Source organism: Diorhabda carinulata, chromosome 4, assembly GCF_026250575.1.
Source record: "Diorhabda carinulata isolate Delta chromosome 4, icDioCari1.1, whole genome shotgun sequence".
Taxonomy (NCBI): Eukaryota; Metazoa; Arthropoda; class Insecta; order Coleoptera; family Chrysomelidae; genus Diorhabda; species Diorhabda carinulata.
In genome coordinates this window covers 32,464,887-32,492,376 of record NC_079463.1, presented here as the reverse complement: position 1 = coordinate 32,492,376, position 27,490 = coordinate 32,464,887, and the positions used below count along the sequence as shown (strand labels likewise).

Below are 27,490 nucleotides of genomic sequence, written 5' to 3'. Positions count from 1 at the left end.
ATCACTATATATATATATTTTTATTAGACATATTTATAAATAAAAAAAAAATTAAATCAAATAAAGGGATTAAAAAGTAGTGATAACTGAAAAAAATTTCAAAAATCACTCGAAACACAATAATTAATAGAAAATATAAGGTACAACTGATTAAATGGAGTGTTTGGGTCATTCTAACACATTCTGTTACTCCAAACAGTAATAAATTCCAGCATCTCCACGTTTTCGGTTTAATATCTTGCAACACAATTGATAGATATGTAACAAATCATCCCGGAATACAAATAAAGGAATGGATAGTTAAGTCCATAATCACCGAAGCATTTTCATTAGAATCGTAGTAACCTCGTAGAGGCATTCAGCTGTATTTTCGTACCAAATTATGATTCAAGTATATCAGATATCACCTGAAGCAACAACATGACAATTTCTTTATCGGAATTCAGTAGTAAAATCAGAGAGGAAACTAAGAAAAATGACCAAATAGACTTAAAATCACCATCCGGATCTCATGTCCCACTGGTTGATCTTGTTTCTTTACAACAACCGAAGTCTTGAACCAAATCAAAAGGAAAATAGATGCTAGAAGAAACTGTATTAAAAAGACTGGGGAAAAGTTGGAGAAACGGGGAAAACTGATAAATGAAGAAGGATACTAAACTGGGGGAAACGAAATCAAATAAAGAAGCTGCAAAAAGTTTCTAATAATGAAGAAAATTAAGAAAGGCTGAATAAAATGATAAACAAAGAAAACTAAAACTAAAAAGAAGTTAAAGAAACTGAGGGAAACACTGAAAAATAAAGAAAACTACAGAGAAACTGGAAGAAACTGACAAATATAGAAGAAAATCTGAAAAAACTAACAAATAATGAAAAGCTGGGGAAAACTGTAAAAAATAAAAAAATTAAAAGCTACAAAAAATTCCTAATTGAGAAAAAAATTGAAGAGAAGCTGAAGAAAACTGAAAAGAAACTGACCGATAGAGAAGAAAACTAATAAGACGCTGAATTTCTTCTAGGGAAAACTATAAAAAATAAAAAAATGTCTAATAGAGAAGAAACCTTGAAAGGAAGCTAAAGCAAACAATGGCAAATAAAAAAAGCTGAAGAAACTTGGGAAAACGGACAAATAAAGAAGAAAATTAAAGAAAAACTGACACATAAAGAAGAAAATTAAAGAAAAACTGACAAAAAAGAAGAAAACTAAAAAGAATCTGAATATACTGTAGGAAACTGTGTCTGTACAGTCATGAAATCTATGGGAAAACTGTTTCTTGTTCATTTAGGAAACATACAATAGATAAAATGGAAAGAAAGGTTTGCCAAATAAACGAGTGTCTATTATTCCGATCATTGCCACCGATTTAATCGAATCGAACTAATTATTTCAACAAATTTCAATGATAACCTACAATAAACGACCTTTACATTCTAAAGAAGCACAATGGCAGTACAGAACTCTGCCGGGTACGCTTCCGATATCATAATTATAATTCCACGTCAGTTCAGTACCGGCTCTTATGAACTGAGACGAAAAGAACGATACCCACGGGTAACGGGGATCGTGAGTATCGACGAATACGTTTTGGACGAATACGTTCGGCGAACAGGAATGCTGCAACAAAAAAAAAAAACGACAATTTAATCTCTACATTCGTTCATTGATATTCATATTGTAAAGATGTTGGGTTATGTTATTCTTCTTTTCCCGTTTAACTATATTGCGCCTCGGTTATCGAATATTCTAGTGACATTCGACAGATAAAAGTCAAATAATCGAGTTGAACTGTGTTATTCTAGATAAACTTACATTTAAAAATCTCCCTATATTTCCGGCATTTTTGGCGTCCATTACGTATACGCATTCGTCGTCTCCAAATAATTCTCTAACCGACGTGTATTTAGGTCCTTTTTCATCTAAACCACTCGCTTTGGGATTGAAACTCAAAACTTCTCTACCCTCTAGAAAAATACGAAAAATATATAAGGGATTGTTTGCCAATTGATGTGAGGAACGTACCGTCTTCTTCGTCGCTAATTGTAACAGTTTCAATATTTGCGGATAATCCTTCTAATGCTGTTTTCAAATCAGTTCTAGGTTCTACTATTTCCTGTTTCACTTTTACCGATGAATCTTGCTTGGTTTCGGTTTTATTATCATCCTTTTTAGATTCTGTTTCCAATTTTGCATCTTCTTCGTTCCGTCTTCTAAGTCTTGTCCTAGTAAAAAGAAAATTGTAATCGAATCAAATAAACACAAAAAATAAATAATAATAATCACACCTGATACTATTTTCTGCCATTCTGGCCGTTATCCTGTCAGGATGACTAGGTGTGAAATCGTTATCTTCTGAATAGTTGTATCTCCTATATTTTCCATTACTGAATCTGGTAAAAGATTCTTCTTCTTCTTCGTCTTCTGGTGGTGTGTTTCTTTGATTGTACCTTTCTTCTTCCTCTTCTTCTATTACTTCGGCTTCATAATCTTCCTTGTATTTTTCAACTGTTTCTATATAATCTAATTCGGCAAAATATTCGTCTCCGTATGCCATACCATCCTATATAATAAAAAAAATGAGACTTGACATTCTTGTTTCAAAAAACTGTCATATATACATTGTGTCCACTTGATTTTGAACCACACGGGAGTTTTTCATCATCATCTTTATCATCATCATCATCCTATATAATAAAAACAAAATGAGACTGATATTTTGGTTTAAAAAAAAATGTGTCCAGTTGAATCAGAACCATATGGGAACCTTTCAAGAAAAAAGTATACATACAACCATCAAATTTTTTTTAATCGTATACAGGGTTTGTCAAAAAATGTAAATTAGAATTGTGGGATGTCTTCTGTAGGAACCTGCTACGGTGAAAGTCAGGTGACCCCATTATTTAATATTGCGTGTTTAGAGTCTCCAATATGGTTGATGTGGTTGAAATGCAACGTTTTGTGAACTTACTTCGTTTGCCATGGCTTCTGTATGGATTGTACCGGCGTATATACAAATGAAGCTACCCTGCGGAACGTCATTCAAACATCTAATGCCCCAACCTCGATTGTGAGTTCGAAAAACTTGAAGTTTCAAACTCATCGGATTCTGGACTACTCTATTTAGACAAGTAGAAGAACAGCTACACCTGAAAATATAAATTTTTCATTTTAAACTTCAATTAATAATTAAATTATCTACGTACCTACTGTTACATTCATAAATTCCTGTAATTACTTGTTCCGGTAAACGTCGGTATATATAACCAACAGAATTTGGATCGATATCTTTACCAATATATTTGGCACCTTCCAATGTTAATTTCCAACAAGAACATTTGGTTTTGTCCTTAAAAAAATAAAAAAAGATTCTCAGGGTTATGAATAAAAATTAATTGTCAAATTTGACAGGAAATAACAGTTTATAGTTTGATTTTTGTCTGAATACATTTTAGTGTTTTTTTTTTTGGTAAATTTGGGGTCTTTAGAACTACTATCCATCATGAAAATATCAAATTATCTGGGGTATCTCAAAATAACTATTCTTTGGATCATAGAGGTTACCGTAGAACTAATAAAAATTCATTCCTTGGTCAAAATGTGTGAATAGATTTTGTTTTAACTATTATATTGATCAACACTTTATAAATAGGAATATAGTTGATACGATTAAACTTACTATACAATCGTCATCGCAATCACAACCGCACAAAAAGTCTTGGTCTAAATTCATGTGGACACCTTCCATGGGAACTCTTTTTATGGAATAATTACAGAAATCTAACATTTCGTTATTAATTCCGTTGATAACGGGTATGGGGACTTGTTCCATTCCTATAAAAAAAATGTTTATTTAAAATTGAAACTATTCTCTACACAATAAACAACTTTATAAATTTAAAACCTAAGAACTTTTTGAGATAATTATTCAAGTTTTTAAAAGAGACATTTGAACTACTATCAAGTGTAGAAACCCATCAAGGTTACGTTCTGAAATAGCTTATTGTAAATAATATTTTTCATCATGTAGAAAGTTTCATAAGAGACATTTGAACTACTTTCATAATCTGTAGAAGCTAATTGAGGTTATGTTCTGAAATAGCAAATTAACTAAAATCGAATCAACAAGAAGAAACAATTCTACAAATTTGAAACACAAAAAAAGTTCATTTGAACTACTTTCACAATCTGTGGAAACTAATTGAGGTCACGTTCTGAAATAAACTATTAACTAAGAACGGAATCAACAAAAAAATTAAATTTATAAACATTAACAATTTCTATTTATGATTAGGGGTTCGTGATGTTGGTTGGCTACAGACAGAAACAACTATATAAATTTAAAACACAAAGAAATGACTTTTGAGATTACGATTAGTTTTAAAAAGAAATTTGAACTACTGCCATAAAATGGTGAAGTTTATTAATGTTAGTTCTGAGATAGCCTATTATGAGTATTAGTTTTTTTGTTGGATATCATTATATAAAGTTTTTCAAAGGAGACATTTGAACTACTGCCATAAAGTATGGAAACCTGCAGAGGTTAATTCTGAAATAGCCTACTGTGCGTTACATATCATCAAGTAAAAAGTTTTTAAAATCAGACATTTGAACTACTGTCATGAAATGTTGAAAATAAACTAATCTAAAAATATTAATAATCACCTCTAGATAGATCTTTTGGATCCGGTACACAATCGACGCTGAATTCCGCCAAACACCTAACCATGTGATTGAAATCGAATAAATCCACTGTCATTTCACATTTGGTCTCTCGAAGGTAATAATGAACTTCTGCTATATTTCTGAGCTGTCTTCCGCAAGGTGCTTTATAAACAATCTCTTTTCTACCTTTCCCTTTCATCGACATCCGACCCCAACCACACAATAATGGTTTAGACAGAGGATTATGTCCGCGAAGTTGACTAAAGTTGTGTGTAAGGAACTCCTTGCATTTAACGGAACAAGTGTGCGGTTTGTATTCTCGTTTTATTATTACTTGGTCCCGTGGTGTGAAATACTGTAAAAATAATAATTTGTTGAAATAATTTTGTATGTATCGAGAGGTTACATTCCCTGTACTATTGAGCTCCTTCTTCTTCTTTTTCTTCTCCTCGGGATCTTCTTCTATACCTACATATACCCTTATCTATTCTAAATTAATTAAAAAGTGTTTTTGTTATTTATGTAAAAGTTTGTATGATATGTAGAATACAAAAAAGTGTTTTTTCACAAAAAAAAAACTTATATAGTTCATTATAATAATTTATTGGAGGTACGTTTCTTGGTGCATAACTAAAGTTTTAAAGGAGACATTTGAACTACTATCAAGTGTAGAAGGTTACGTTCTGAAATAGCCTATTGTAGTAGTAGTGTTCATCATGTAAAAAGTTTCAGAAAAGACATTTGAACTACTTTCATAATCTGTAGAAGCTAATTGTGGTTACGTTCTGAGTTATTCTCCTACACTGAGACAAGTTTGAGAGTTTGAGGCTTTAGTTGCATCAAACATAGATCCTGTATACTAAGTTTTGTTTCAAAGCTCCCAGAATGTTGTTAAAGAAGTGTTTTTGGTCACGGTATAGTGTTTTTTTCCATATAACACCTTGTCCAATAAATTATTAAAATTTAAACGCATTATTTAACTTGATACTCACAATATACAGCAACTTTTCATAATTTAACATTAAAATATTAACTTCAAAGATACTTCTCATTAATTGTTAAACCTAGAAATTTTCATTTTTGTATCCTACAAATCTTACCGTGCTTACCATGATTTTGCTGGTTGGTCCTGTCATGTTGACGGGAGTATTGTTAACCGGTGGAAGGAATGGTACAGCACTAGGTACCGGTATGTTATTTTGTGGCCTAGTGGTACTTTTCCTAGCTACCGCTCTAACGTTATTCGTTGGAGATTCTTGATTTTGAGCCTGACTGGTAGGTACGTAGTCGTCGTTTCTGGTATATTGCACAACAGTTGCAGATTCATTCTACAACAAACAATAAATATAGAAAAATTTTTAGAATGGTAAGTTTTACTAACATGTCCTATTTTCCTTGAAGTTCGAACTCCGGTATGTCGGTTTGTAGCGGCTTGTTCTTCTCTAAATAACGGACTCAACCTAGAGGAACCCCTGTAAATCCATTCGGTTCTATTTAAACCATCGAAGAACACTTGTGCCAACGAACAATCCACATTAACCACGGTACACAACCACCATTTACCTAAAATTTTTGGTTTAAAAATAAAAATTAACATCAAAAAACAATTTTCAATACTCACCTTTATATTCAACTTTCACGGTTTGATCTTTGGCTAATTTCACCATAGGTCTGTCTTGACTTTCTAAATATTTTTTTATGAACGGTCTACATTCCACGTGTAGGTCTTCCCAAACGTTCTGACTGGCTTCCAAAACTAGGTTTACACTCAAATAACTCACATATTGAGAATAACCAATGTCGAAAAATATTAAATATCTAAAAAATAGTAAAACTGAGCATGAAAATCAAGCAAAACTACTTTTTAATTGAAGTTAGTTCTAAAATACCCTAATGTGTGTGGTAGTTTTCTTTTTGCATATCATCACAAAACAAGTTTTTCAAAGGAGACATTTGAACTACTACCATAAATTGTGAAAGACTATTGAGGTTATGTTCTGAAATATCCTATTGTGAGTAGTAGTTTTCTTACTGTATATCAAGAGTTTGAAAGGTTTGAGGTTAGTTCTGAAACAGCCTATTGTGAGTGGAAGTTTTTTGTTGGATATCAACATATAAACAGTTTTTCAAAGGAGACATTTGAACTACTGCCACTGAGGGCAAAAACTAATTTTTAATTGACAATTAACTAAATTATATATTTTCTGTAAACGTCTTTCAGACAGAAATACTTGCGAACGAAAGATTTCTAGTAATGAATCTGGAAAGGAAACAAGGGGACCGATAGGCCAAATTTAGTTGAAAGAGACTGGATCACCAGGAAAAGTTCCTCCAAAGTTTCTTGGGTCATTTTCACTTCCGAAAGCATCTAAATAGGTTGGGTTGTAAGAATGAATGTAGGTTCTACTGAAGAGATCTCAGATACTGGAGGGTAGATGATAAAGCAAAGAGGATATCTAAGGTCATTGTAAATACAGAAAGATAAATTTTAACTTACCTAAATCTATTTCCCTCGAAAGGTTGTTCTCCCACGATTCCAGCGTAGTAAGGATCATTTCTGGGTTTCTTAGCCTCTCCTACATTACCCACTTCTTTAAATATCGAAACTACCCTTGTACCAACAGGTAAACGGTATTTGCAATAATGCAACCAAGCTATATTTTTGCCGCTAACTATACGTTCTTTTTGTTGTTTCAGTTCAATTAATTTATAATAAGTAGCCGTGTATGATTGGCCATTGTAAATGCTACCTGGTAATATGATCGTTTGTAAACGTCCCTTTACCCAAGTAGTCTGGGAATTTTCTCTCGCTATGTAAAATATATCACCTGAAATTATTATTTTCTTATTTAGACTTCCCATTTCGAAATCAGAACTATTTAAAACAGTTTTTGAATCGATGGTAATAAAAATTACTCACCAATTTTCGGTTCAACTCTTTCGATTGGTAAAGCTGGTGGTAAGTCTTTTGGTATTTCGATATCTTGGGGTGGTGCTACTTTCGGACTGTTCGAATTCCCCAGATCGTCCAATTCTACATAAGATACCGGTTTGTGAGACCTGGTACTTTTCCTTGGGCTCAAATCAGCTGCTGCTTCTAAAAAATCGTTACACCATGATAGGTAAGAACCCTTATTATATATGAGAATGGTTGAAACAGATAAATTTTAATGAAAACAAACTAATATACTGGATACAAGATGAAACAATTAAATTTTTAAAATATACAATGACAGTTTACTGATAATTAATATAATAATAAACAGAGACTAAGATTATGATCATAAGCCGAAAGAAGAAGATACATAAGATAAAATTGGAAAAATCAAATTAGAGAAGGTAAAAAGTTTTGAATACCTTGAGGTGACTTTAACACAACATGGAAAACTGGAACAAGAGGATCAGATGATTCTTCAATGCAATTAGGACACGGTTGTAACCAAAAAGGAAATACCGAAATAATCAGAAATATGTGAAAAATGTAGTCAAGTTAACATTTGGATTAAAAATATTGACTTGTACAGAAACAAAAAGCAAAATACAGATTATAGAAATGAAATTTCTAATAAAAATAGAAAAGTAAACAATTCTTGGAAGTACAAACTTATAAATATAAAAAAGAAAGAACCAGGAAGAGCTGCACAGGTGAAATAAAAAAATTCAGAAGAAAAATTAGGAATAAGATGGTAGAAAATAAAACAAGACACAGGAATGGAAAATCATAGAAATAGCATCAAAAAAAGTAAAAAAGCATCAGGATTAAGTTAAAGTTGAATAAAGAACCCTCATTTTTTATTATAAACAAATATTGAGTTAAATTCAAGTGAAAGTAATGAGTTATAGTAATAAATATCATAGTAATGCTACTGTAAGTAATAAAAAGAAAAATTATAAATTTTAAATAAATATATTTCTACTTACCAGTGCGAATAGTCATATTAGGAGAAATTGTATGATCGTCTGTTATTGAAAGACCTTTCAATATTTTAAAATCAGGCCGGAAGTAATTATATAAATCCAATTGTATCCGATCTAAGAAGTATCTAATTTCGGTAACGGATTTCGACATTTCCTCATAATCCTCTGAAATAATCAAAATTATTTATAAGAATATAAAAACCAAAATAATTTACTTACTTTCTAATTTTTTGTTTTCATATTTCACAAAATCAGTTTCCATTTTATATCGATTTTTAACTCTGTAATTAACTAGAGTCTTTTCAATAATATCATCAATATTTTCGCTGATAAAATCGAATTTTTCTTGATCTATATATTCGACGTTTTCTTTATCTTCTTCCTCCTCGTCATCGCTATCTTCGATTTGTAAAGTTTCGTTGATTAGAGGATAATCGCATTTAAGAACTGATTCCTTATTTTTTAACTGGGTACAGAGGTTATCGAAGTCCTGAATGGATTTGAAGTAGCAATTTTGACAAATCTCTTCTTTGAAACTCTTAGAACGTTTTACTCTGTAATAAGATAAGCAGAAATCTGGTGCCAGAATAAAATCGAAATCAGTACCAGCACAACTGCTGTTCAAACACCGGACGCTATTATGTTTATCAACTAAATCAATTATGTCTTCTACTGGATTTATTTCAGCAGTATTGTTTGCCACTGGTTCCTCTGTAAAAAATATTACTAAATACTAAAATAATTTATTAGATGTGAAATAATGATTCATATCCAGAGCAGGATTTGGTATTTTGACGTCCCTAGATCCAGTAATTTTTCCCATCCCTTAGTCTGGTTAAAGTTACTATTCTAAAAACCTTTTTTGCTTGAACACCACTCCAGGTTGCAAACCAAAGCACTATTAAAACATCGAAGAAAGCAAAATTACAAAAATTTTTAGAAAAATACAAGTTCTCTAACCCTCTAAAAAACAGTGAAAAATATGAGAATGGAAAAACATAATGGAGAAATATTATTATAAAAGAAAGAGGAAATCATATAAAGGTGGTTAGAAAAATCACTCAATAATGAATTAGAACATAAAGAATGGAAAAGAACCAGGATATATCAAAGTAACTTCAGAAATGATCAAAAATATGGGACAAAAAGGAACAGACATGTAGACCTAGGCCCTAAGTGAAGTTCAAACCTCAAATGTCTGATATCACATTTTATAGACGGCGTTTACTGATAAACTTTGTTTAAACGTTACTGGCAGTCTGGAGGAGGTTTAGACTTCAGCTTAACATGAAACGGAGAATCCAAAACCAACTTTTTCAAATTGTTCACATTTTTACCACATTGTAAAGGGTTTTGGGGAAAATGATTCAAGACTTACACTTTATATTTGATAAACTCGACGACAACGTTGATGATGAATATAATATCAATAAGATTTACCAAAGGCACTACTTCATTGTCAGATAAATTGCAATTCAAATTGTTCTTCGTTCATTTTTGTTCATACAATAATTTTGGTATAGTGTCTACTACACGTTAAACTGTTAAAAAATTTTAAAATTTCCTGAATTATCAGAAACTGGTGTAGGTTGAAGTATTTTTATCATCGAGTGTTGAAACAACAAATTTTTCTTACCAACTTTCTTCATAGGTTCCTCATCATCATCCAAAACAACAACATCATCAACGGCAGACTCTACTGGTTTGTCTGTTGTATTATCTACCGGTGTATCACCAATTAAGTTATTTGTTATATTCTCATTTGAACTAATTATCTCAGCTGCTAATTCTTTAGTCGTAACGTCGTTTTGTTTTAACGTATTTTGTGGGATTGGATAAACTTTGGGATCTATTATATGGTTGATTTGTTGTAGAGGTGTAGGGAATTCATCAGCTTTACGTTCGATTATACGAGCTGCCGGAATTGAATCATCAATTTCCATAAAATCGTCTTCGTCAACATCCATTTTCGTTAATATTCTGAACAATAACAAGGAAGAATTAGCGTAATTAAAATTTATACCTTAATCAAGATTTGAAAAAAAAAAAATTGAAAAAGAATTGAAATACTTGTTTATAAGCCAACTTGTGTTTGTTATAAATTGACATTTGATAGATGAAACAATTGGGATGGGGATAGACTACTAAGCATCATAGGTTATAGGAAAAATATAATAAAAAATTGTATTGTGCTGGAGATTAAAATTTTAATAATTTTATTTAACCACATATAAATACCTTTTTTCGCGGGTCAATTCAGAATAGATTCCGAATCAGTATGTAACCAATTTAGGATAGTTATACTGAGCTCCAGCATATAAATCTACGAGTCTATTTTACCGCGTATCTTTTACAAATAATACCAATTTTGACCATTGGTAATCTATCGCTATTCAACTTCATTTGATATTAAAAAAATTGAATAGGAGATTGATAACCTTCAGAAAAAAGGCCATAGTTAGATCGGCCATATTGGAGATTATTACTAGCTGCGCGTTGCCAGACGTACGATAATTTCCTAGCATTTTCACATAATATCAAAAGTAGGAATGCACAATATATATCAAAAGTTCATGAAGTAAAGATTTATGGATATTATCGATATATTTCATCCGATATAACGAATATTGAAGAACATACTTTTACTGGTAACTTGTGTAAAAATAAAATGTAAAACTCTATATTATTATATAACTACCTATAGGAGCCGACTGCAAGCCAAAAGAGTGAATAAAATTTTGTTTATTCAAGGTCTAAAAAAAATTTATTGGGAATTAAAAATAATTTAAGTCGATTTTTATTTACTATTCTTGTTGTTACTTAGATCAACCAGATCCTTGTCAAATAATTAATATTACTGATTAGCAAAATATGAAACATACATTTTTTTTTCGATATACTGATACGTTTCTAACGATATATCGTAAAGTATTGATGGTACACTTGGATATATCGAAAAAATTATCGATTTTTTTGCATAAACATCTCTAATCAAAAGTAATATAATTTAATATTTAAGTAATACTTTTGCATAATAACAAACCAAAAATGATTTTTCAGATGTACTTATATTAAAATAAAAACACAATATATTAATTTGATTTTATTCTTAATGTACTACAGGATTTAATGGTTCTGCTTTAATGTTTGCTAAATTGAGTCTATTGTCGATGTCTTCATCAATTAAACCGATTAGAGCCCTGAAACGATAAACATTATAATTTAAATCATTTATTTTAAATTATTTACTTACACATTATCTCCTCTTATTATATGTAATCCTAACATTACTTGTTCTACTCCCGTTGAAGTTGAATATACTCGTTCATGAGATTCATCCAAAATTATATTAATAGTTTGATCAAAACCCTTCAAAGTACCCTGAAAAAAAATTATCGTTTATATTTAAACATATATATTAAAACAAAATACTTACAATGAAATTTCTTCCATCCGTGGTTATTATAGAAACAGTATCTATTCATTTTATAAGGAAAAAAAGAGGTAACGAACGATATATGAAAAAATATGTATTTAAAACATAAGCAATATATTTTTTATAAGGATACGGTTAACGAATGAATCCAAACCAGAAGCCATTTCATATAATTTATTTGAATACTATAATTATATTAAAAAATTATAAAATATAAACCAAGCAAAACAAAGTACGAGGTTATGTATGCATAAGAATTTGTAGGGAAAAAGAAGAACGCCATGACAGTTTACGTCAAATCGATCGAATGAACAATGAGAAAAAGAAGACGAAATAAAAAATTTCGTGACATCGCCCATCGGCATATGATCGGTATCGGCATATGTCATCATCGTCATTAGTGTTTCCACAAAAGAAAAGTTTTTTTACGATAAAATAAGCCATTGAAATTGAAGATGAGCAGTGATTTCGTATGGGCAATTAAAAACGGCGATCTGGAACAAGTAAAAGATATAATAGAAAAAAAGGTTTGCCGTTGTTTATGTGGTAAATATGTAAATCCAATAACTTTCCTTATTCCAGGCTGTAAATGTAAATGAAGAAGTACAGGGGCGACCGCTTATTTTGTACGCTGCAGATTATGGACAAGCAGATGTTATAGAATATCTGATTTCAGCTGGAGCCGATGTTAATGTAAGTGACAATAAAAAATATAAAATTTATTTCTAGTAATCTTGATTAATTTATATTCATCTATTATAATTTTTAATTTTGAAACAATTTAGGTTGTGTATTATTGTTTTCTCGTAATACCAGTTTATTTATGATTTAGTTGTTTTATATTCCAGACTAAAGATAAATTTGGTATAACAGCCATCCTGGCGGCGATATGGGAAGGTCACAAGGATTGCGTCAAGCTGCTGTTAGACAAAGGAGCTAGGAAAGACGGTGTTGCTCCTGATGGAAAGACTTATATGGAATCGACAGAAAACAGTGAAATCCGACAACTGTTGTCAACTTAAAACGCTCCCAAATTTTTTCAAACATGACAAATAATTCAGTAGATCAGTTATTTTTTTAATTTATTACCTAGTCTAGTGAGTTGAATAGGTTATTTGCAGTTGAAAATTATCCAGACAAGCAGAAAACAACAAATCATTGTTTGCAACAGATTTTTTGCATTATTTTTAAATTAAAGCTATAGGTTTATCACTAGATCTATTACAAAATTTTTTAATATTTGGATTTTTCCCTAAGAGAATGTTCTAGCTGCACACAATTTATTATCAGGATTGAGATTATGCTTCATTGTATATGTATTTATGACTGGCATCAAGATATTTCCTCAATAATATTTTTAAAATGTGAATTTAAAAGTCATCAATTTTATATGGAAAATAATACATAATTTTAAAAAATATGATTTCCTACAACCTATGCTTGATACTTGACATTTTGTTCTTTGAATTGGTGGTTCTTGTCTGTTCTTGTTAAAAATTGACTCTTTGGTCAAAAATAGCTTTTCTTAGCCCAATTTTGTGAAAATGGATTTTTCGATGTTGAATTTGGTCTAGTATGTTCATAAAATAGCTTTTTCTTGGTGTAATTTGGTCAAAAAGTGGCTTAACTTAACCTAGAAATAGTTAAAGTCTATTACGGTTATAAAAATACTATAATCTAGTCGAAAAATGGCGTTTCCTAGTTTAATTTGCTCAAAAATAGACTTTCTCTGGGTTTAATTTGGCTCAAGAATGGGTAATAATTGGTTTTTTTTATCAAAAAATGCCTCTTCAAATCTAATTTGGCTCAAAAATTGTTAAAAATTGGCATTATGGGCTTAACTTTGCCTAAAAATGGCTTTTCCTAATTTGGCCCAAAATTAGCTGTTCTGGTCCAAGAATGCCTCTTTAAGTCTAATTTGGTAAAAAATAAGCTTTTCCTATTGTAATTTGGTTTGAAATCATATTTACGTCCAAATAGGTTTAAAAATAGACAAAAAGTGGCTTTTCTCTATCTAATTTGGTCAAGAGGTGACATTTTTAATTCTAATTGGTCAAAAATTAGCTGTTTCAAAGTCTTTAGTTGCAGACCACTTAGAGAAAGAGCAGATTTTTCTGTATAATACCAAACCTCAAATGTACCATGTACCTGTGTTGGTTGTAGGGTATTATTTAATCAATCTCGATGCCTTTCATCTATTTTTTTGCACGTTCCAGCGGTTATTTTCTAGTTTTTGGATTCTACATGTATTTAGAACATAGATAAACGATGTATGTTTGTCCAAAATTTTTAAGACGCACAAATGTCCGGAATACTTGTGCCAATCGAATAAGTAGGAATCTGGAATTCGAATTATGTACATTCCTGCCTCGTCTTTTCTAAATTTTATCATAGGTAAAATTGTATATACTACTGCACAAAGTATTTGGTCTTCCAAAGTTTGATTATCGATCAAATTAGACTCATCTATGTATTCACAACACCTTCCTTAGCTTAGTAATTTTTCAATTGTTGTCTTCTGCCATTCCTCAAGGCTTCCTACATTTTCGTACCCGCATATCATCTTAGTCGAAAGACTATGGAGGTCGGGTCACTTTTTTTAACACCTGGTGTTTATTTGGGATCATTGAATCCCTAAAATATGAATCCTTAACCTAATTAAGTTTCTAGAGGCTATCTGCCCTCAAAATTATCTTGGAAACTGGTAATTAATGTGGAATATTTGATAGGATCAACTTTAGGTTTAGTTTCTAAGTCTAAAATGGTCAAAAAGTGCATTATTTAAGACTAATTTGGTGAAAAATTGGTTTTTGTCCTTCTAATTTAGTTAATTTATTTTTTATTTGATCAAAAGAAGGCATTTTCCTTTTTCTTTCTGAATTTATCAAAAACTGACCACTTCTCAGTCTAATATCGCCAAAAAATGCATTTTCTAAGTCTCATTTGGTGAAAAATTGGCTTTTAACATTCTAATTTGGTTGAAAAATGAATTTTCTACATCCAAATTCGTCAAAAATTGGCTTTAAAATTTGTTATTTGGTCAAAACATACTTCCTACAGTAAAGAACATTTGCTCACTGACTTATCAATGCGAATTCTGAAGCTAATCAGGTCCCAAGGGGCCAAATACAGTCCACATTTTATGTGGCAATATTTTACATTTTCATAATTTTTCTTTTTATTTGTGAATTAACGACCAAATACATCTGAGACCATCGACAAGACAATAAAATTGTTTTTAATTAAAATATAATCAAAAAGGAGCCAAATACTTTTGCGCAACACTGTATATTTGTTAATAAAAAATTATACCTAAAATTTATATTACTTACCATGGGTTTCATTAATTTTAAAACTGGTTTTGAAGATTTTTATGTAAATTGTATGACTCGTACATAAATTTTCACTTTACTTATTTTTTTGTTCCAAATTTTATTTTCTTGTGAAGACGAGGAACAGAAACGTGTCATTCAAAATCTTAAATATTGCTTAGTATATTATATACATGTTTTAGTTTGTTCTTTGCAGTTATAATTTAAAAACAAGCTACGTTCTTTTTTTGCACAGGATCCTAAATCGTGAGATTTTCGTGTACTCTGAAACCACATTTTGCACGGTGATGTATGTTGTTTCTCATAAAAGAATGCATATTCCATAGATCTAGCGTGATGTCAGGTATCGATCTGAACTGTTACGCTGTTCTAGTGTCCTACAAAGAACAAACTTAACATAAATTGCTAGACTGCTTAATTATTTTTTGGTTGATCAGTAGATTTAAAAATGTAATATTTATTTTATTAAAAATCTTTTTGTATGAAGAGAAATTGTTTTATTTCAAAAAAATCTGATGAAAACTTTGGAATTCCTCATGTGTCATTGTTTAAGTACGAAACCAGATGTGATGAAGTTACGTTACAAGGACGTAATAAGGGGGCAATGATTACCTGAATAAAGCTCCTCCCCTAAGTTCCACGTACAATATATCTGAAGAAAGATTAATTAATTTAAACTAGCTAGGCAACCAAGCTAGCGGCACTATAATCCTTGTTGCGTACAAACTAGAGAAGTAACGATTCAATATTGAAGAAATTTATATTTTTAACATGATTTGCCGTTTATTTAATAATTTCATAAAGAATTCTTGTTCGGTATTTCATGTATGTATGTATAGTATACCTATTTATTCCCTACACTGAATATTTATATTATTTACGTATTAAATTATAATATTTCTCTAGTAAATATGTTGAAAATTATCATTTCGTCATCAAGACATCGTCATTTAATTACACTAATAAAAATATTTTGCAATAACGTACGTTTATGTAGGATTATTTACTTTTTTGTAGGTTTCAATTTAGAAAGCACATTCTATTTTTAAATTGATAAACTTTTAAGCGGCAATTATTTAGTGTGGTGTAAACCTGCCGTAATCAGACTGTTCTGCGTCTGATTTTGCGCATAGATTTAAGATCAAAGTCGCCATATTGGTAACTGTCTAATTCGGAAATTTAAGTAAGTAAATACAAGATTATCCACGTATTAACTTAATTTTTCCTATTTTTCATCTCCCATTTTATTCGTCCGTTGAGTTATTTGTAAGTAAACGTAAAATATAGTTATTTATTAGTGTCAATTAATAAGAGAAAACACTTGAAGACTTTCGAGTTGTTGCATAAAATAGTAACTAAAAATTTTTTGTGTTGGAGCAGGTAGTTAACAATTTATTACTTTATTCGATTCGATCCGTAAATATAATATTGTTGATTTAATAAATATTGTGGACGTTTTTACTATATAAATTGCTACATGGCAAATTATTTGACAGATGTTCCAATTTTTTTTTGACATTTTAATTTATAATATTTAATAGAATTGAAACAGTTAACTGACTTGCTCTAGAATTCCCAAGTAAGTAGAAGCTGCAATTTACTTTATTCATTAATATTATTTGTCACTATTTCATAAGACAGCTTTAAGGATGTATCAGTAACAAAGAAAAATTCCAGGAAGTATTGGTGATACATCAACATTGTATATTACCGTATTTTAATTTCATATAATATATAATTCGTTTATCCATTTATAATTTATCGTTCTGTTAATTTTAATTAGTGAGAAAATACTACTTTTTATTAACAGTTATGTTATCATATGATTTCAATAAATACGATATTCAGAATATCAATACATAACATATTGTTTTACATTTTTTAAATATCTTGATAACATTTTTTAAAGTTTGTTTTCTACGTTGTAACATCGAAAATTGTTAATTTTACTTGAAATAAAACTTTATTAACGTATTATTATCATCAGAATCAAATGTGATCATTAACACTAATTATTTAAATAACTTTTTTTGGAACACAGATTAATGAAATTTTGTAAGTGTAATTTTTTTTAATTTATTTAGTAAACAAGTCATTTGGTTTATTTGATTTCAGTGGATTTTTAGACCATTTTCTCAATCTATCATGATAGTAAATAACATATCTGTTTTGATGTAGTCATGTCAATGATTTTCATTTTTTTAAAATAATTTCTTCAATATAAAAAAATTGCTTGTTCATTTTATGCTTAATCCTATAGATATTTCAAGATTCTATTAGTTTAAAGCACAAAGTATGTTTATATGATTTAAACTACTTTTATTTATTGATTTTATATTTAATTTTAGGGAAACTAAACTTTTTAACTTCAAACAGTAATCACTGCTGAAACTATCGAGATGTCAGTATTAAATCAAAGTGGTGAGGAGCAGGTGGAGTGTCCTCTTTGTATGGAACCACTCGAGGTTGATGATCTTACATTCTTTCCCTGTACCTGTGGTTATCAGGTAAGAAAATTATATATACAGTGTTATTTTTTTTAATTTTTCATCCCAAATTGTGAAATTTATTTCACACGGGTTTGTGTTGTTTGTATTTTGAAATAATTGTAAAAAATGGTTAGTTTTAAGTATTAATATAATATTCCTTATTATCTTATAATTTTCATCTTATTGGATGTTCTGGGGTTTCTTTGACTGGTTCAACATTCAAATTCAATTTTATCTCTTCTTTTAATATCAAGGGGACATTACAAACTATATTTCTAGTAAAACTGCACAAATTAATGTCCATTGGTGTTTGTCTTGTGAATTTTAGTGTTGTTTTCTTTTTGAACATTACTCATAATTATTGGGTTGTTTGTATATTGAAATGGTGGTAAAAAATGGTTAGTTTTAAGTATTAATTAAATATCTCTTAATGCCAAAACTCTTGTCATCTATAATTCTTCTCTTGTTTGATGTTTTGGGGTTTCTTTGACTGGTTCCACATTAAACTTCAATTTTATCTCATCTTTTCGTATCAATGGGACACTACGAACCATATTTTTAGTAAAATTGCACAGATTAATGGCCTTTGGTGTTTAAACGTCTTTGAGAAGTTTTTGTAAGTACATTTGAAAGTATTATGAAGTTTTCTATATCATAATAATTTTCCAAGTGCTTTCATTTCATTTTTCTGTTGAGTAATTGCTTGGATGCAAATTTTATAAAGCTTTTAGTATCTGTAAACACTTTTTTGTAATATATTTGTTTGGGCTATGGCTTGAGTAAATAAAATGTGAGCTCAAAAAATTTCCATGACTCTATTAGTAAGTATTAGTCATTCTCATAAAGTTGATGATTTTGAAAGTAAAATATTTGAACAAGGGCTTTCAAAATTGTTCAAAATCTATAGAATTTAGGGCCATTTTGATATAAGATCATTATTAATACCTAAATTTGGAAATGCAAAACTTGTGATTGTTTGTCATGATTTCCAAAATCTATGTTTGTAGGAAAAAGGTCGACTTGGTAACCAAGTTGTAATTTTTCGTGTATTATTTCAAATGAATTTTGACTCATCGATTCAATATGTTTGTGTTGAAGAGGATTTGTAAAATTTTGTTTTAGTTTCAAAATGGGTCAATTTTTGCTCTGCTTTTTTTATTAAATGTTTAATTTCATATATCATTCATAATAACAACACAATGGCGATTGTTTTTTCCTTTATTTTATAAAAATACAATGTTTAGAAAGATTGCACTGAAATTTTATCTGATTTTGGTATTTTTTCAAGCCACTACGTTATAGAAGTCATTAATACGAAATAAATACGAAACACAAGTATGAAACATAAATTTTTGATATATTTGTAATCATTAAATCTTCAAAAAATACTATATAATTTATATAAGCAAAAAATGAGTCATGTTTACAATTTAGATTCTTATCATATCAAGAATTTATTGAATTATATGTTGAGATTAATAAAAAATGATTGTTTAAAATCAACAGATTTAAAATTCCTATGTATGTACTTTCTTTAAGATATGTCGTTTTTGCTGGCATCGTATTAGAACAGATGAAAATGGACTGTGTCCAGCTTGTCGTAAGGCTTACTCCGAGGATCCGGCTGATTTCATCCCTTTGTCCCAGGAGCAGGTAGGACAGTAAAGTTTGTACATTTGTTCCATATAATTCCAGGGCGACATTGTTTTACAACTTTTTAATTGTTGTATTTATCGGTTAGATGGCTAAGCTAAAAGCTGAAAAACGTCAACGCGACCAACAGCGTAAAGCTAAGCTTACTGAAAGCAGGAAGCATTTGGCTAGTGTTAGAGTAGTGCAACGGAACTTGGTCTTTGTCGTTGGGCTACCAATGAGATTGGCGGATCCGGAGGTCCTTAAAAGGCATGAGTATTTCGGTAAATTTGGGAAAATACATAAGGTGGTAATAAACCAATCGACTTCGTACGCTGGCTCGCAAGGGCCCAGTGCAAGTAAGTATTACGCGAATTTATTTATGAAATTGTATTGTACAACTAAATTTATTTTTTTTAGGTGCCTATGTAACCTACATGAAAAGTGATGACGCTTTAAGGGCCATTCAAAGTGTCAATAATATTACTATAGACGGTAGAGTGATAAAATCAAGCTTAGGTACTACGAAATATTGTTCCCATTTTATGAAAAATCAAACTTGTCCCAAGCCAGATTGTATGTACCTTCATGATTTTGGTAAGTGACTGACAAATGTCAAAAAAAAGTGTCTTGATAGTTAATTTATGTAATCGAAGGTGATCCTGAGGCCAGTTTCACCAAGGAGCAGATGCACGCCGGTAAACATCAGGAATATGAAAAGAAATTACACGAAAACCTACTTTTACGTACCGCCAACAATAACAACAGCGAAAATTCTAAACCTTCTTTACCTATACCCACAACGAACTCGACAGTTAAATCATCTTCCAAAGGTTAGTAAAAAACGTTGATCATATTTCACTCATTCACAATTTTTTTGTTATATAATACTATTTATTTTTCCTCTTTTACATTCCCATCAATTATTTTCCTTTTGTTTCTTAATTCTGTACTCAATCATTCTATTTTGATATTCTTTTTCCAATCTTTCCGTTTTCTTCATTATTAATTGTATTTTCAATTGTTATATCGCTATTTCTTATTGTTATTACTATTTTAGATAACACTGCGCTATCGAGCAGTGTTAGTAGCAGTAGTAGTACAACTTCGAATAGTAGTGGAACGAATAAAGAAAATTGGCCACACCTGAATACGGAAAAGGAAAAAAAGGATAAAGAAAAAGGCAAAAAGAGTAAGGGAAAAGGTGAAACTAGTGTTAGGAAAGGAGATAGGAAAGAGGCGTTTAGTAGTGGTAAAAGTGATAGTGGATTTAGAACGGAAGGTAAATGAATAATTTCGAAATTTAATAGGAAAACGATAAACTTTTTTTTTTTGTTTATTTAGTAAAACAGGATAAACCTTCATCGCCGCACCTAAGTGAACAGACGGCAACACCTTCACCGCCGACGTTACTGGAGCCCCAAATATCGTTTTCCAAACTTCCAGCATCCATAATAGATGATAATACTAGTTTCTTTTCTATAAATTCCTTCCAGAAATTACCCCACACCAGTAATAGTGAATCTGATCAAAATTCAGTGCCGGAACAAGCAACTGAAACGGAAAGCGAAACTCATCCATCTAGTATATTAACGGACACATTGCCAAATATAAATACAACTGAAGATTGGGCGGCGGCATTTGGATTCTCTAGAAATTCGGAAAATAATTTAGGTGAGTTATTTAGTGTTGTTGAATCGCATAACAACGTCCGGTCCATTCGGATGAATGTAGTTTTGATCCAGATGCGTAGTGGTGAATCTAGATGGTTGAAAAAAATCCGTTTTTAGTTCTAACAATCGCATTTAATGTTGTTTTTGTTTCATTATGGAAACATAACCTCTGTTTGAACAGAATGATTTCAAATTAAATATTATCATTACACAGATGTCTTTCATGGTTTGTAGCGGACTGTTATTTGTTTTTAGAGACTGTTGTCTTGAAAAATAAACTGTCATTTATCTCTAGAGACTGTTATCTTCAAAAATAAATTGTCATTTGTCTTTAGAGATTGTTATCTTTGAAAATAAACTGTACTGTACACAACATTTTCTACTCAATCATCTGGTGCTTTCTGAGACAGCAGGGTCCATTAAGGAAACTAATGAGGGATGTAACCTATTTTTACTGAGATTAAATACCTTTTCGTTATAGTGATATCAAAGTTGTGAAGGAACATTTTGGAGTGATTTAGCTTGGTTTGCTTCTTCCGCAAATCTTTTTTAGGGTATTTAAACTCTTTTCCTGGAAAATTTCTTACCCTCTTCATTTCTTTCAGTTCCTGTAGGATCAGGAACACAAATTAAGGAGAATCTGTTATTTTTGCCTATTCCATAAAGTTTTCTACGGGATTTGCTACAATTTTGATTCAGTGATACGAGTGCTTGGTGCTAACTACTGGATTTATTTTGTTTACAGAAAAATTAGAAGAAAAAGATGTATTAGATCCGTTCAGAAAAAGTTTCGGCGTAATAAACGATGCAGCATTCAGTAAAGGTAATATAAAATTGTTTGATCATTTTTTATTGATAACAAAAATGTTTATTTTTAGGAGTCGAGTCCTACAACAACGGTCTTTATGAAATATCGCCGAAAATTCAAGAAAACATTCTGGAAATGCTTTCAGGCAAAACACCCGCTACTTTCCCAAGCTATAAAACGTCTCCATCACAACCTTCAGTTCCTCCGGCCCATACGCACAACGGTATTAACGGATTAGATCAAAATATGTCAAAGTTCTTCATGGATTTCCATAAAAATAATAAAGGTGAAGATAATTATAGATTTATATCACGTTTTTTGTACTTTTTTTTTATGTTTCAAAGACGTTTGTTAATTTTTGAACTCATTCCTTTCCCCATAGGCGGGTAGAATTATTTAAAATGGATAGAAACAATTTTTTTTTAATTACATGTGTCCCATTACCAAAAAAAATACTTGTGCCATATTTTTTCACAATTCTACTGCTGCTTAGTCAAAATTAAATGAATTTCTTGCATCAATTGCTACCATGGGATCTGGATTCATCTGAAAATAATGGATCTGGTAACAGCCCTTCTGAATGGAGCAAAAACACAATTGGTTAATCAGTTTTGACCCTAGAATCTGAGTTCATTTGGTTAAAGTTTGCCTGAATGAATCAAGAAGTTGATAAAACTGATGAACAACATTCTCCAGATCTGATGCAGTACGACTATTGCTGTTTTCACCCCTGAAAAAAATGTGATCAGTATCTGGATTCACTTGAGTGTAGAGGACCTGGTAAAAGCCTTTCTGGAAGGAACAGAACACAATATTTTGATCAATTGTGACCACAGGATCTGGGTTCAACTGAGAGGAGTGTTGCAGTGCGATTATTGCTGTTTCGACCCCTGAAAAAGATGTGATTTTAGTCCCTGAGAATCGTGGATCTAGTGGAGGCCTTTTTGAATGGAAAAGGACATAATCGGTTGATTAATTGTGACTAAAGGATCTGGATTCATTATGTTTAGGAAAAAATAAGAATAAGTACAATGGAAAATGTTCCGAAGAGAGAAATATCAATCAAATAAGGAAGCCAATACTGAAACGGAAGCTGAATAGAAATCGTTAAATAAATATCGGTTGGATAAGTGTTATAGTGATTGTGTTACTATTGGAGGAAACTATTTTGGCAGTGAATTTTTTAAATACTGGTTCGGGGATGTAATGAGACGCGTTTTACTATTCTAATTTCATATTTATAGCTATGTAAACACCATTAGCCCTTTTATTTTGTACAGATGTAGGTACAGCGGGTCAACAGCATCAGTTTAACGGTTTCAACGGCGTCCATCAAGGAATTCAAGGATATTTTTCTGGAATCCAAAACAGTTCGGATAGAGTTATGTTATTACAACAGAAACATTTAGAAGAACAACTATTGAATCTTAGTTTAAAACAAAGGTATGGTAGTAATTCAAATTCGGTATATCAAAACGGTGTGAATCCACCAATATATATGAACGAAGATAACGGAGGATTCGGAAACGTACACCCGCCATTATTTAATAGTTCATCAAATATTAAACAGAATAATAGAAGTACGGAAGATGAATTAGGATTCGATCCTTTCCAAGAAACACAGAAAGCGTTTGCGGATTTAATGGCCACCGAACAGAATCAAAAATCACACAATAGTAATATAGGTAAGCGATAATTTACATGTCGATTACGCCTTTGGGGTACGTTTATAAAAATAAAATTTGTTCGTTTTAGGTCGTAGTCAAATTAACGGGGTAAATCTCAATCAGAACGGCCACGTGCCGCCTCCGCCTCCCGGTTTTGTCCAAACAAATTCCTCACATATGAATTCTTTCGGTGAGTTTTTATTTATTTTAATTACGTTTAAATATTATTGTCGGAATATTATTTTAGGTAGTAAAATTTTACCTTTCCTAAATATGTCTAATAGTCAACAACAAATAAATAATTCGACGCAAAATAATTGGCCTAGTAATTATAATTCGCAACCGCAACAACAGAAAAGTAAGTTATTTTTTTTTTCTTATTTACTCAATTCTAACCTTACTTATCCAGTCTTTCATATCCACTACTTTCTGTGTTATCCTATTTCTTTTTTGTGCTGCTTTCTTAACTTCCTCACTGAATTGTTTTCTTGCTTTGTCCATTCTATATATTTCTTGTCATCTTTTTTACTATTTTTGCTTCTTATACTCTTATACTTACCGTTTTGTCTCCTCTTATTCTTGTTGTTGCTCTTATTGACTCAATATTGAGTATTCCTAATCTTATTCTATTCCATTTAATGTTTTTTCTCTGCTTTTCGTTCTATATATTTCTTGGTCATTCTTTTTTACTGTTTTTGCTTCTTATACTCTTCTAACCGTTTTGTTTCCTCTTATTCTTGTAGTTGTTCATATTCACTTGATATTAAGTATTTCTACCCTCAGTCCCCCTAATTATCCTCCATTCTTTTATATCCTACTCATTCCATTGTTTTTTTTGCTTTGTGCTGCTATATTTTTCATTCTATATATTTCTTTTTTGCAATTCTTCCTTCGTAATCTTTTCTAACCGTTTTGTCTCCTCTTATTCTTATTGTTGCCCTTATTGACGCAATATTAAGTATTCCTAATCTTATTCAATTCCATTTAATGTTTTTTTTCTCTGCTTTTCGTTCTATATATTTCTTGGTATTTTTTTAGTCTTCTTTTTTGCTATTATTGCTTCTTAAACCCTCTAATTGTTTCTTCTCCTCCAATTCTTGTAACCTGATCATACTATCTTAGTTGATCTGCACATATTGTTGCTTAGGGATTTAGTTATTGAAAATAAGGAAATAATACAAAGGGAAAAAGTGATATGGAACTAGAATATTGTTGCGGGAAACTGTTATTTGTCTTTAGATATTGTTTTTTCCAAAAATCAAGCTCCATTTGTTTGGAGAGCCTGTTTTTTTCCAAAAATGAACCGTTGTTTAACTTTAGAAATTATATTTTTCAAAAACTGATTTATCTTTAGAGACAAAGGAAAAAAATTGTCATGGAACTGAAATATTGTTGCGGGAAATAATTTAATGATGATTTTAAATTTTTCAGATATAAGCAACTCGTGTAACGATTGGAAGGTGTTAGATCCGGCGATCTTGTCCTCTAGCCGCCATTATCCCTTAGCAAATATGCCTCAACTTAGAGATTATACAAATTTATCACAAATAGGTACACAACAACAGATACAGAACGGGAGTGCGCCCCCATTGCGAACATACGAATATACAAATAACGCATTCTCCAATTTTACGCAACAGTTACAGCCAAATTTCAATAATTTCTCACATATGAATTCACAACAGAATCTGAATTGGTTTAGCAACGATTTAAATTCACAAATATCCAGTCCACCCGGATTCAGAAATAACCCGGCGACCAAACAGCAAGAGTGTTGAGCGATTTTTGTTTTGTTTTTTTTTTATCATGAAAAAATAATAATAATAAAACGCAACGTATGGGTCTCATTTTTATTTCAATTTTCAAACTGAACAGTGTCAATTTTGATCATAGATTCGTTGTGTTTATTCCATAATATTTAATAACTTTGAGGATAACAGTTGAGGGTCGAATAAATTTTACCAAAAACCAACTTTACACTTTGATCAGGTATTAGGGTGGAAATTATAGTTGAATTTCAAAAGGGAACCGTCAATTGTTATTACAGACTGTTTTTTTCCAAAAAATAACCGTCATTTATCTTTAGAGAGTGTTGTCTTGTAAAATAAACTGTCATTTGTCTTTAGAGACTCTCTGTCTTCAAAAACAGACTGTCATTTGTCCTTAGAGACAGTTTTTTTAAAAAACAGGCTGACATTTGTCTTTAGAGACTGTTGTATTGAAAAATAAACTGTCATTTCTCTCTAAAGACTGTTGCCTTGTAAAATAAACTGTCATTTATCTTTAGAGACTCTCTGTCTTAAAAAAAAGACTGTTATTTGTCTTTAGAGACTGTTTCTGTTTCAAAATCAAACCGACATTGGTCCTTAGGGTACTACTAAGTACTTTTAGTTGTCTGTATAGAGATGGGAAAGTGTCTGATAAAAGTAACTGGACTTTGACTATTAAAAAGAACGCAACTGTGATCTGAATTATAAAAAATAACTAAATATTAAAAAAAAAACTGTTATCTTTTAAAATTATTAATACGTTATTGAATACACAATTGATTGCAAAAATTTTTCTGAAAAAGTTTCTAAATCAGGATAAACTTTGAGTGTTTTTGTGCATAAAATTATTATTCGACATATTTTAATTAGTAATATAATTTTGAATTTCGTTTCTGAAGCAATTTATGCAACAAAAAATATTTTTTAATTTATGAAAGTAAAATTTGGTAGTTCAAATGTCTCATACTCCAAATATAACGAATTAGATCTGTTACTACTAAACCAACATCTCAATTACATAATCTGGTCCTTCGAGCCGGATATTAATCAGATTCTATGCTGTTCCTAATTAATTGGAACAAATTAACTATCATTTTTCGAAAAATTCAGATTTTAATCATTATTTATTATAATTTTGTCACTTGACTCCCAAATAATGTAGTGTAGTTAAAAGTGCGTTTTTATTATTGGGTGTAGAAGTTCAGATCGGGTAAAAGGAACATACTTTTCAATAGAGAAGGTGAAATAGTGGAAATAGATTTTAATTTTATGCACAAATAGAGAAAATGTATGTTAACAGATTATCGTAGTTGTAACTTATATGATACGGGAAGATTTATTACCTGCGGTTAGTGCAATACTTTTAAAATTTTCGGGTATTAGCTAAAAGATATTCGCGAGAATCGCCCATACCAATTCATTTAACAATGTTTTATTCGAAAATTACTACAAAGCTTTATTCTGTTGTAAAATCGAATTGTGAGTGTTTGGCCACAAACTACACACGAGGAATGAAAACTAATATAATTATATATGACGTAAAAACAGCTAAATATAATATATAAATCGTAGTTTGAACTTTTTTTCCCCTACACCAACTACGCCGTTACGGCTCAATGTAAATTTCGACGAGATGTAGGTATTATAAGCAGCGAAGGGGTAGTATCATTTTAAAAACTCGCTTTTAAAGTACATCAATGAAATGACGCTTTTATTAGCTTCAACTATATGTGGGTTAGTTATTTATAACTCTTCTTTTGGACTAAAAGCAAGTGGTTTGTTCAAAAAAATTTAATTCGACATGGGATTCGAATTCTCGGTATCCGTGTTGGAAATGAAGCACTTCGACGACCTTACCAACTACGCCGTTATGGCTCTATATAAGTTTCGACGAGATGTAGGTATATAATCAGGGGAGGGTGGTATCGATTGGAAAACGCGCTTTAAAAGTAGATCAATGGATTTAAATAAATTAGTTAAGTGCTAGTGAGATTTATTGTGTTGATGGGACTCCATACTAAATTATTCACTATTCGCTAACACTTAACTAAACACTAATTTATTTAAATTCATCATTTGGTTGGACTAACGAAATAAGAACACACA

The 27,490-nt window shown here is 30.8% G+C and overlaps 4 protein-coding genes across 10 annotated transcripts; 2 read left to right on the top strand and 2 right to left on the bottom strand.

The window, feature by feature from the left end:
* Positions 1-4: 4 nt before the first annotated feature.
* Positions 5-10,956, bottom strand: LOC130892853 (histone-lysine N-methyltransferase eggless). 3 transcript variants are annotated; one of them, XM_057798527.1, is made up of 18 exons: positions 10,817-10,833; positions 10,215-10,558; positions 8,798-9,289; positions 8,582-8,743; positions 7,581-7,757; positions 7,158-7,488; positions 6,282-6,478; positions 6,042-6,223; positions 5,770-5,988; positions 4,661-5,015; positions 3,675-3,829; positions 3,202-3,344; positions 2,967-3,144; positions 2,617-2,682; positions 2,284-2,558; positions 2,021-2,220; positions 1,811-1,962; positions 5-1,615 (listed from the first exon to the last, which is right to left on the bottom strand). In XM_057798527.1, the coding sequence occupies exons 2-18, from the start codon at positions 10,543-10,545 to the stop codon at positions 1,409-1,411; spliced, it is 3,822 nt and encodes a 1,273-aa protein (XP_057654510.1). In that variant the 5' UTR covers positions 10,546-10,558; positions 10,817-10,833; the 3' UTR covers positions 5-1,408. The 3 variants fall into 3 exon arrangements, with proteins under 3 accessions (XP_057654510.1, XP_057654512.1, XP_057654511.1); XM_057798529.1 differs by lacking the exon at positions 2,617-2,682 and having other exon boundaries at positions 10,817-10,956; XM_057798528.1 differs by lacking the exons at positions 2,617-2,682; positions 10,817-10,833 and having other exon boundaries at positions 10,215-10,701.
* A 712-nt stretch (positions 10,957-11,668) lies between these two features.
* Positions 11,669-12,281, bottom strand: LOC130893166 (U6 snRNA-associated Sm-like protein LSm8). The gene is made up of 4 exons (XM_057799047.1): positions 12,148-12,281; positions 12,015-12,055; positions 11,832-11,959; positions 11,669-11,778 (listed from the first exon to the last, which is right to left on the bottom strand). Exons 1-4 carry the CDS (start codon positions 12,176-12,178, stop codon positions 11,688-11,690), a joined length of 291 nt encoding a protein of 96 aa, XP_057655030.1. The 5' UTR covers positions 12,179-12,281; the 3' UTR covers positions 11,669-11,687.
* A 24-nt stretch (positions 12,282-12,305) lies between these two features.
* On the top strand, positions 12,306-15,838 carry LOC130893164 (myotrophin). Its single transcript, XM_057799045.1, has 3 exons — positions 12,306-12,541; positions 12,597-12,707; positions 12,863-15,838. The coding sequence occupies exons 1-3, from the start codon at positions 12,470-12,472 to the stop codon at positions 13,034-13,036; spliced, it is 357 nt and encodes a 118-aa protein (XP_057655028.1). The 5' UTR covers positions 12,306-12,469; the 3' UTR covers positions 13,037-15,838.
* A 579-nt stretch (positions 15,839-16,417) lies between these two features.
* Positions 16,418-25,462, top strand: LOC130893144 (GATA zinc finger domain-containing protein 14). 5 transcript variants are annotated; one of them, XM_057799004.1, is made up of 14 exons: positions 16,418-16,529; positions 17,695-17,853; positions 19,375-19,488; positions 19,577-19,826; positions 19,888-20,064; positions 20,124-20,300; positions 20,528-20,749; positions 20,812-21,141; positions 21,886-21,963; positions 22,019-22,234; positions 23,229-23,633; positions 23,704-23,805; positions 23,863-23,973; positions 25,047-25,462. In XM_057799004.1, the coding sequence occupies exons 2-14, from the start codon at positions 17,746-17,748 to the stop codon at positions 25,391-25,393; spliced, it is 2,637 nt and encodes an 878-aa protein (XP_057654987.1). In that variant the 5' UTR covers positions 16,418-16,529; positions 17,695-17,745; the 3' UTR covers positions 25,394-25,462. The 5 variants fall into 5 exon arrangements, with proteins under 5 accessions (XP_057654987.1, XP_057654988.1, XP_057654990.1 ...); XM_057799005.1 differs by having other exon boundaries at positions 16,509-16,612; XM_057799007.1 differs by having other exon boundaries at positions 16,515-16,726.
* Positions 25,463-27,490: the final 2,028 nt, after the last annotated feature.

Bases quoted from the DNA above. Each gene is read 5' to 3' on its own strand.
- LOC130893166 (XM_057799047.1), bottom strand. From the start codon at position 12,178: ATGGCTTCTGGTTTGGATTCATTCGTTAACC. The intron at 12,056-12,147 runs GTATCCTTATAA...TAAAATGAATAG, and splicing joins TTTGGATTCATTCGTTAACC to ATACTGTTTCTATAATAACC. The intron at 11,779-11,831 runs GTAAGTAAATAA...TTATCGTTTCAG, and splicing joins ATAATAAGAGGAGATAATGT to GGCTCTAATCGGTTTAATTG.
- LOC130893144 (XM_057799004.1), top strand. From the start codon at position 17,746: ATGTCAGTATTAAATCAAAGTGGTGAGGAGCAGGTGGAGTGTCCTCTT. The intron at 19,827-19,887 runs GTAAGTATTACG...TATTTTTTTTAG, and splicing joins CTCGCAAGGGCCCAGTGCAA to GTGCCTATGTAACCTACATG. The intron at 20,301-20,527 runs GTTAGTAAAAAA...TTACTATTTTAG, and splicing joins AGTTAAATCATCTTCCAAAG to ATAACACTGCGCTATCGAGC.
- LOC130892853 (XM_057798527.1), bottom strand. From the start codon at position 10,545: ATGGATGTTGACGAAGACGATTTTATGGAAATTGATGATTCAATTCCG. The intron at 2,559-2,616 runs GTATATATGACA...TTTATTATATAG, and splicing joins CAAAATCAAGTGGACACAAT to GATGGTATGGCATACGGAGA. The intron at 1,963-2,020 runs GTACGTTCCTCA...GTATTTTTCTAG, and splicing joins AATTAGCGACGAAGAAGACG to AGGGTAGAGAAGTTTTGAGT.
- LOC130893164 (XM_057799045.1), top strand. From the start codon at position 12,470: ATGAGCAGTGATTTCGTATGGGCAATTAAAAACGGCGATCTGGAACAA. The intron at 12,542-12,596 runs GTTTGCCGTTGT...TCCTTATTCCAG, and splicing joins AAGATATAATAGAAAAAAAG to GCTGTAAATGTAAATGAAGA. The intron at 12,708-12,862 runs GTAAGTGACAAT...TTTATATTCCAG, and splicing joins CAGCTGGAGCCGATGTTAAT to ACTAAAGATAAATTTGGTAT.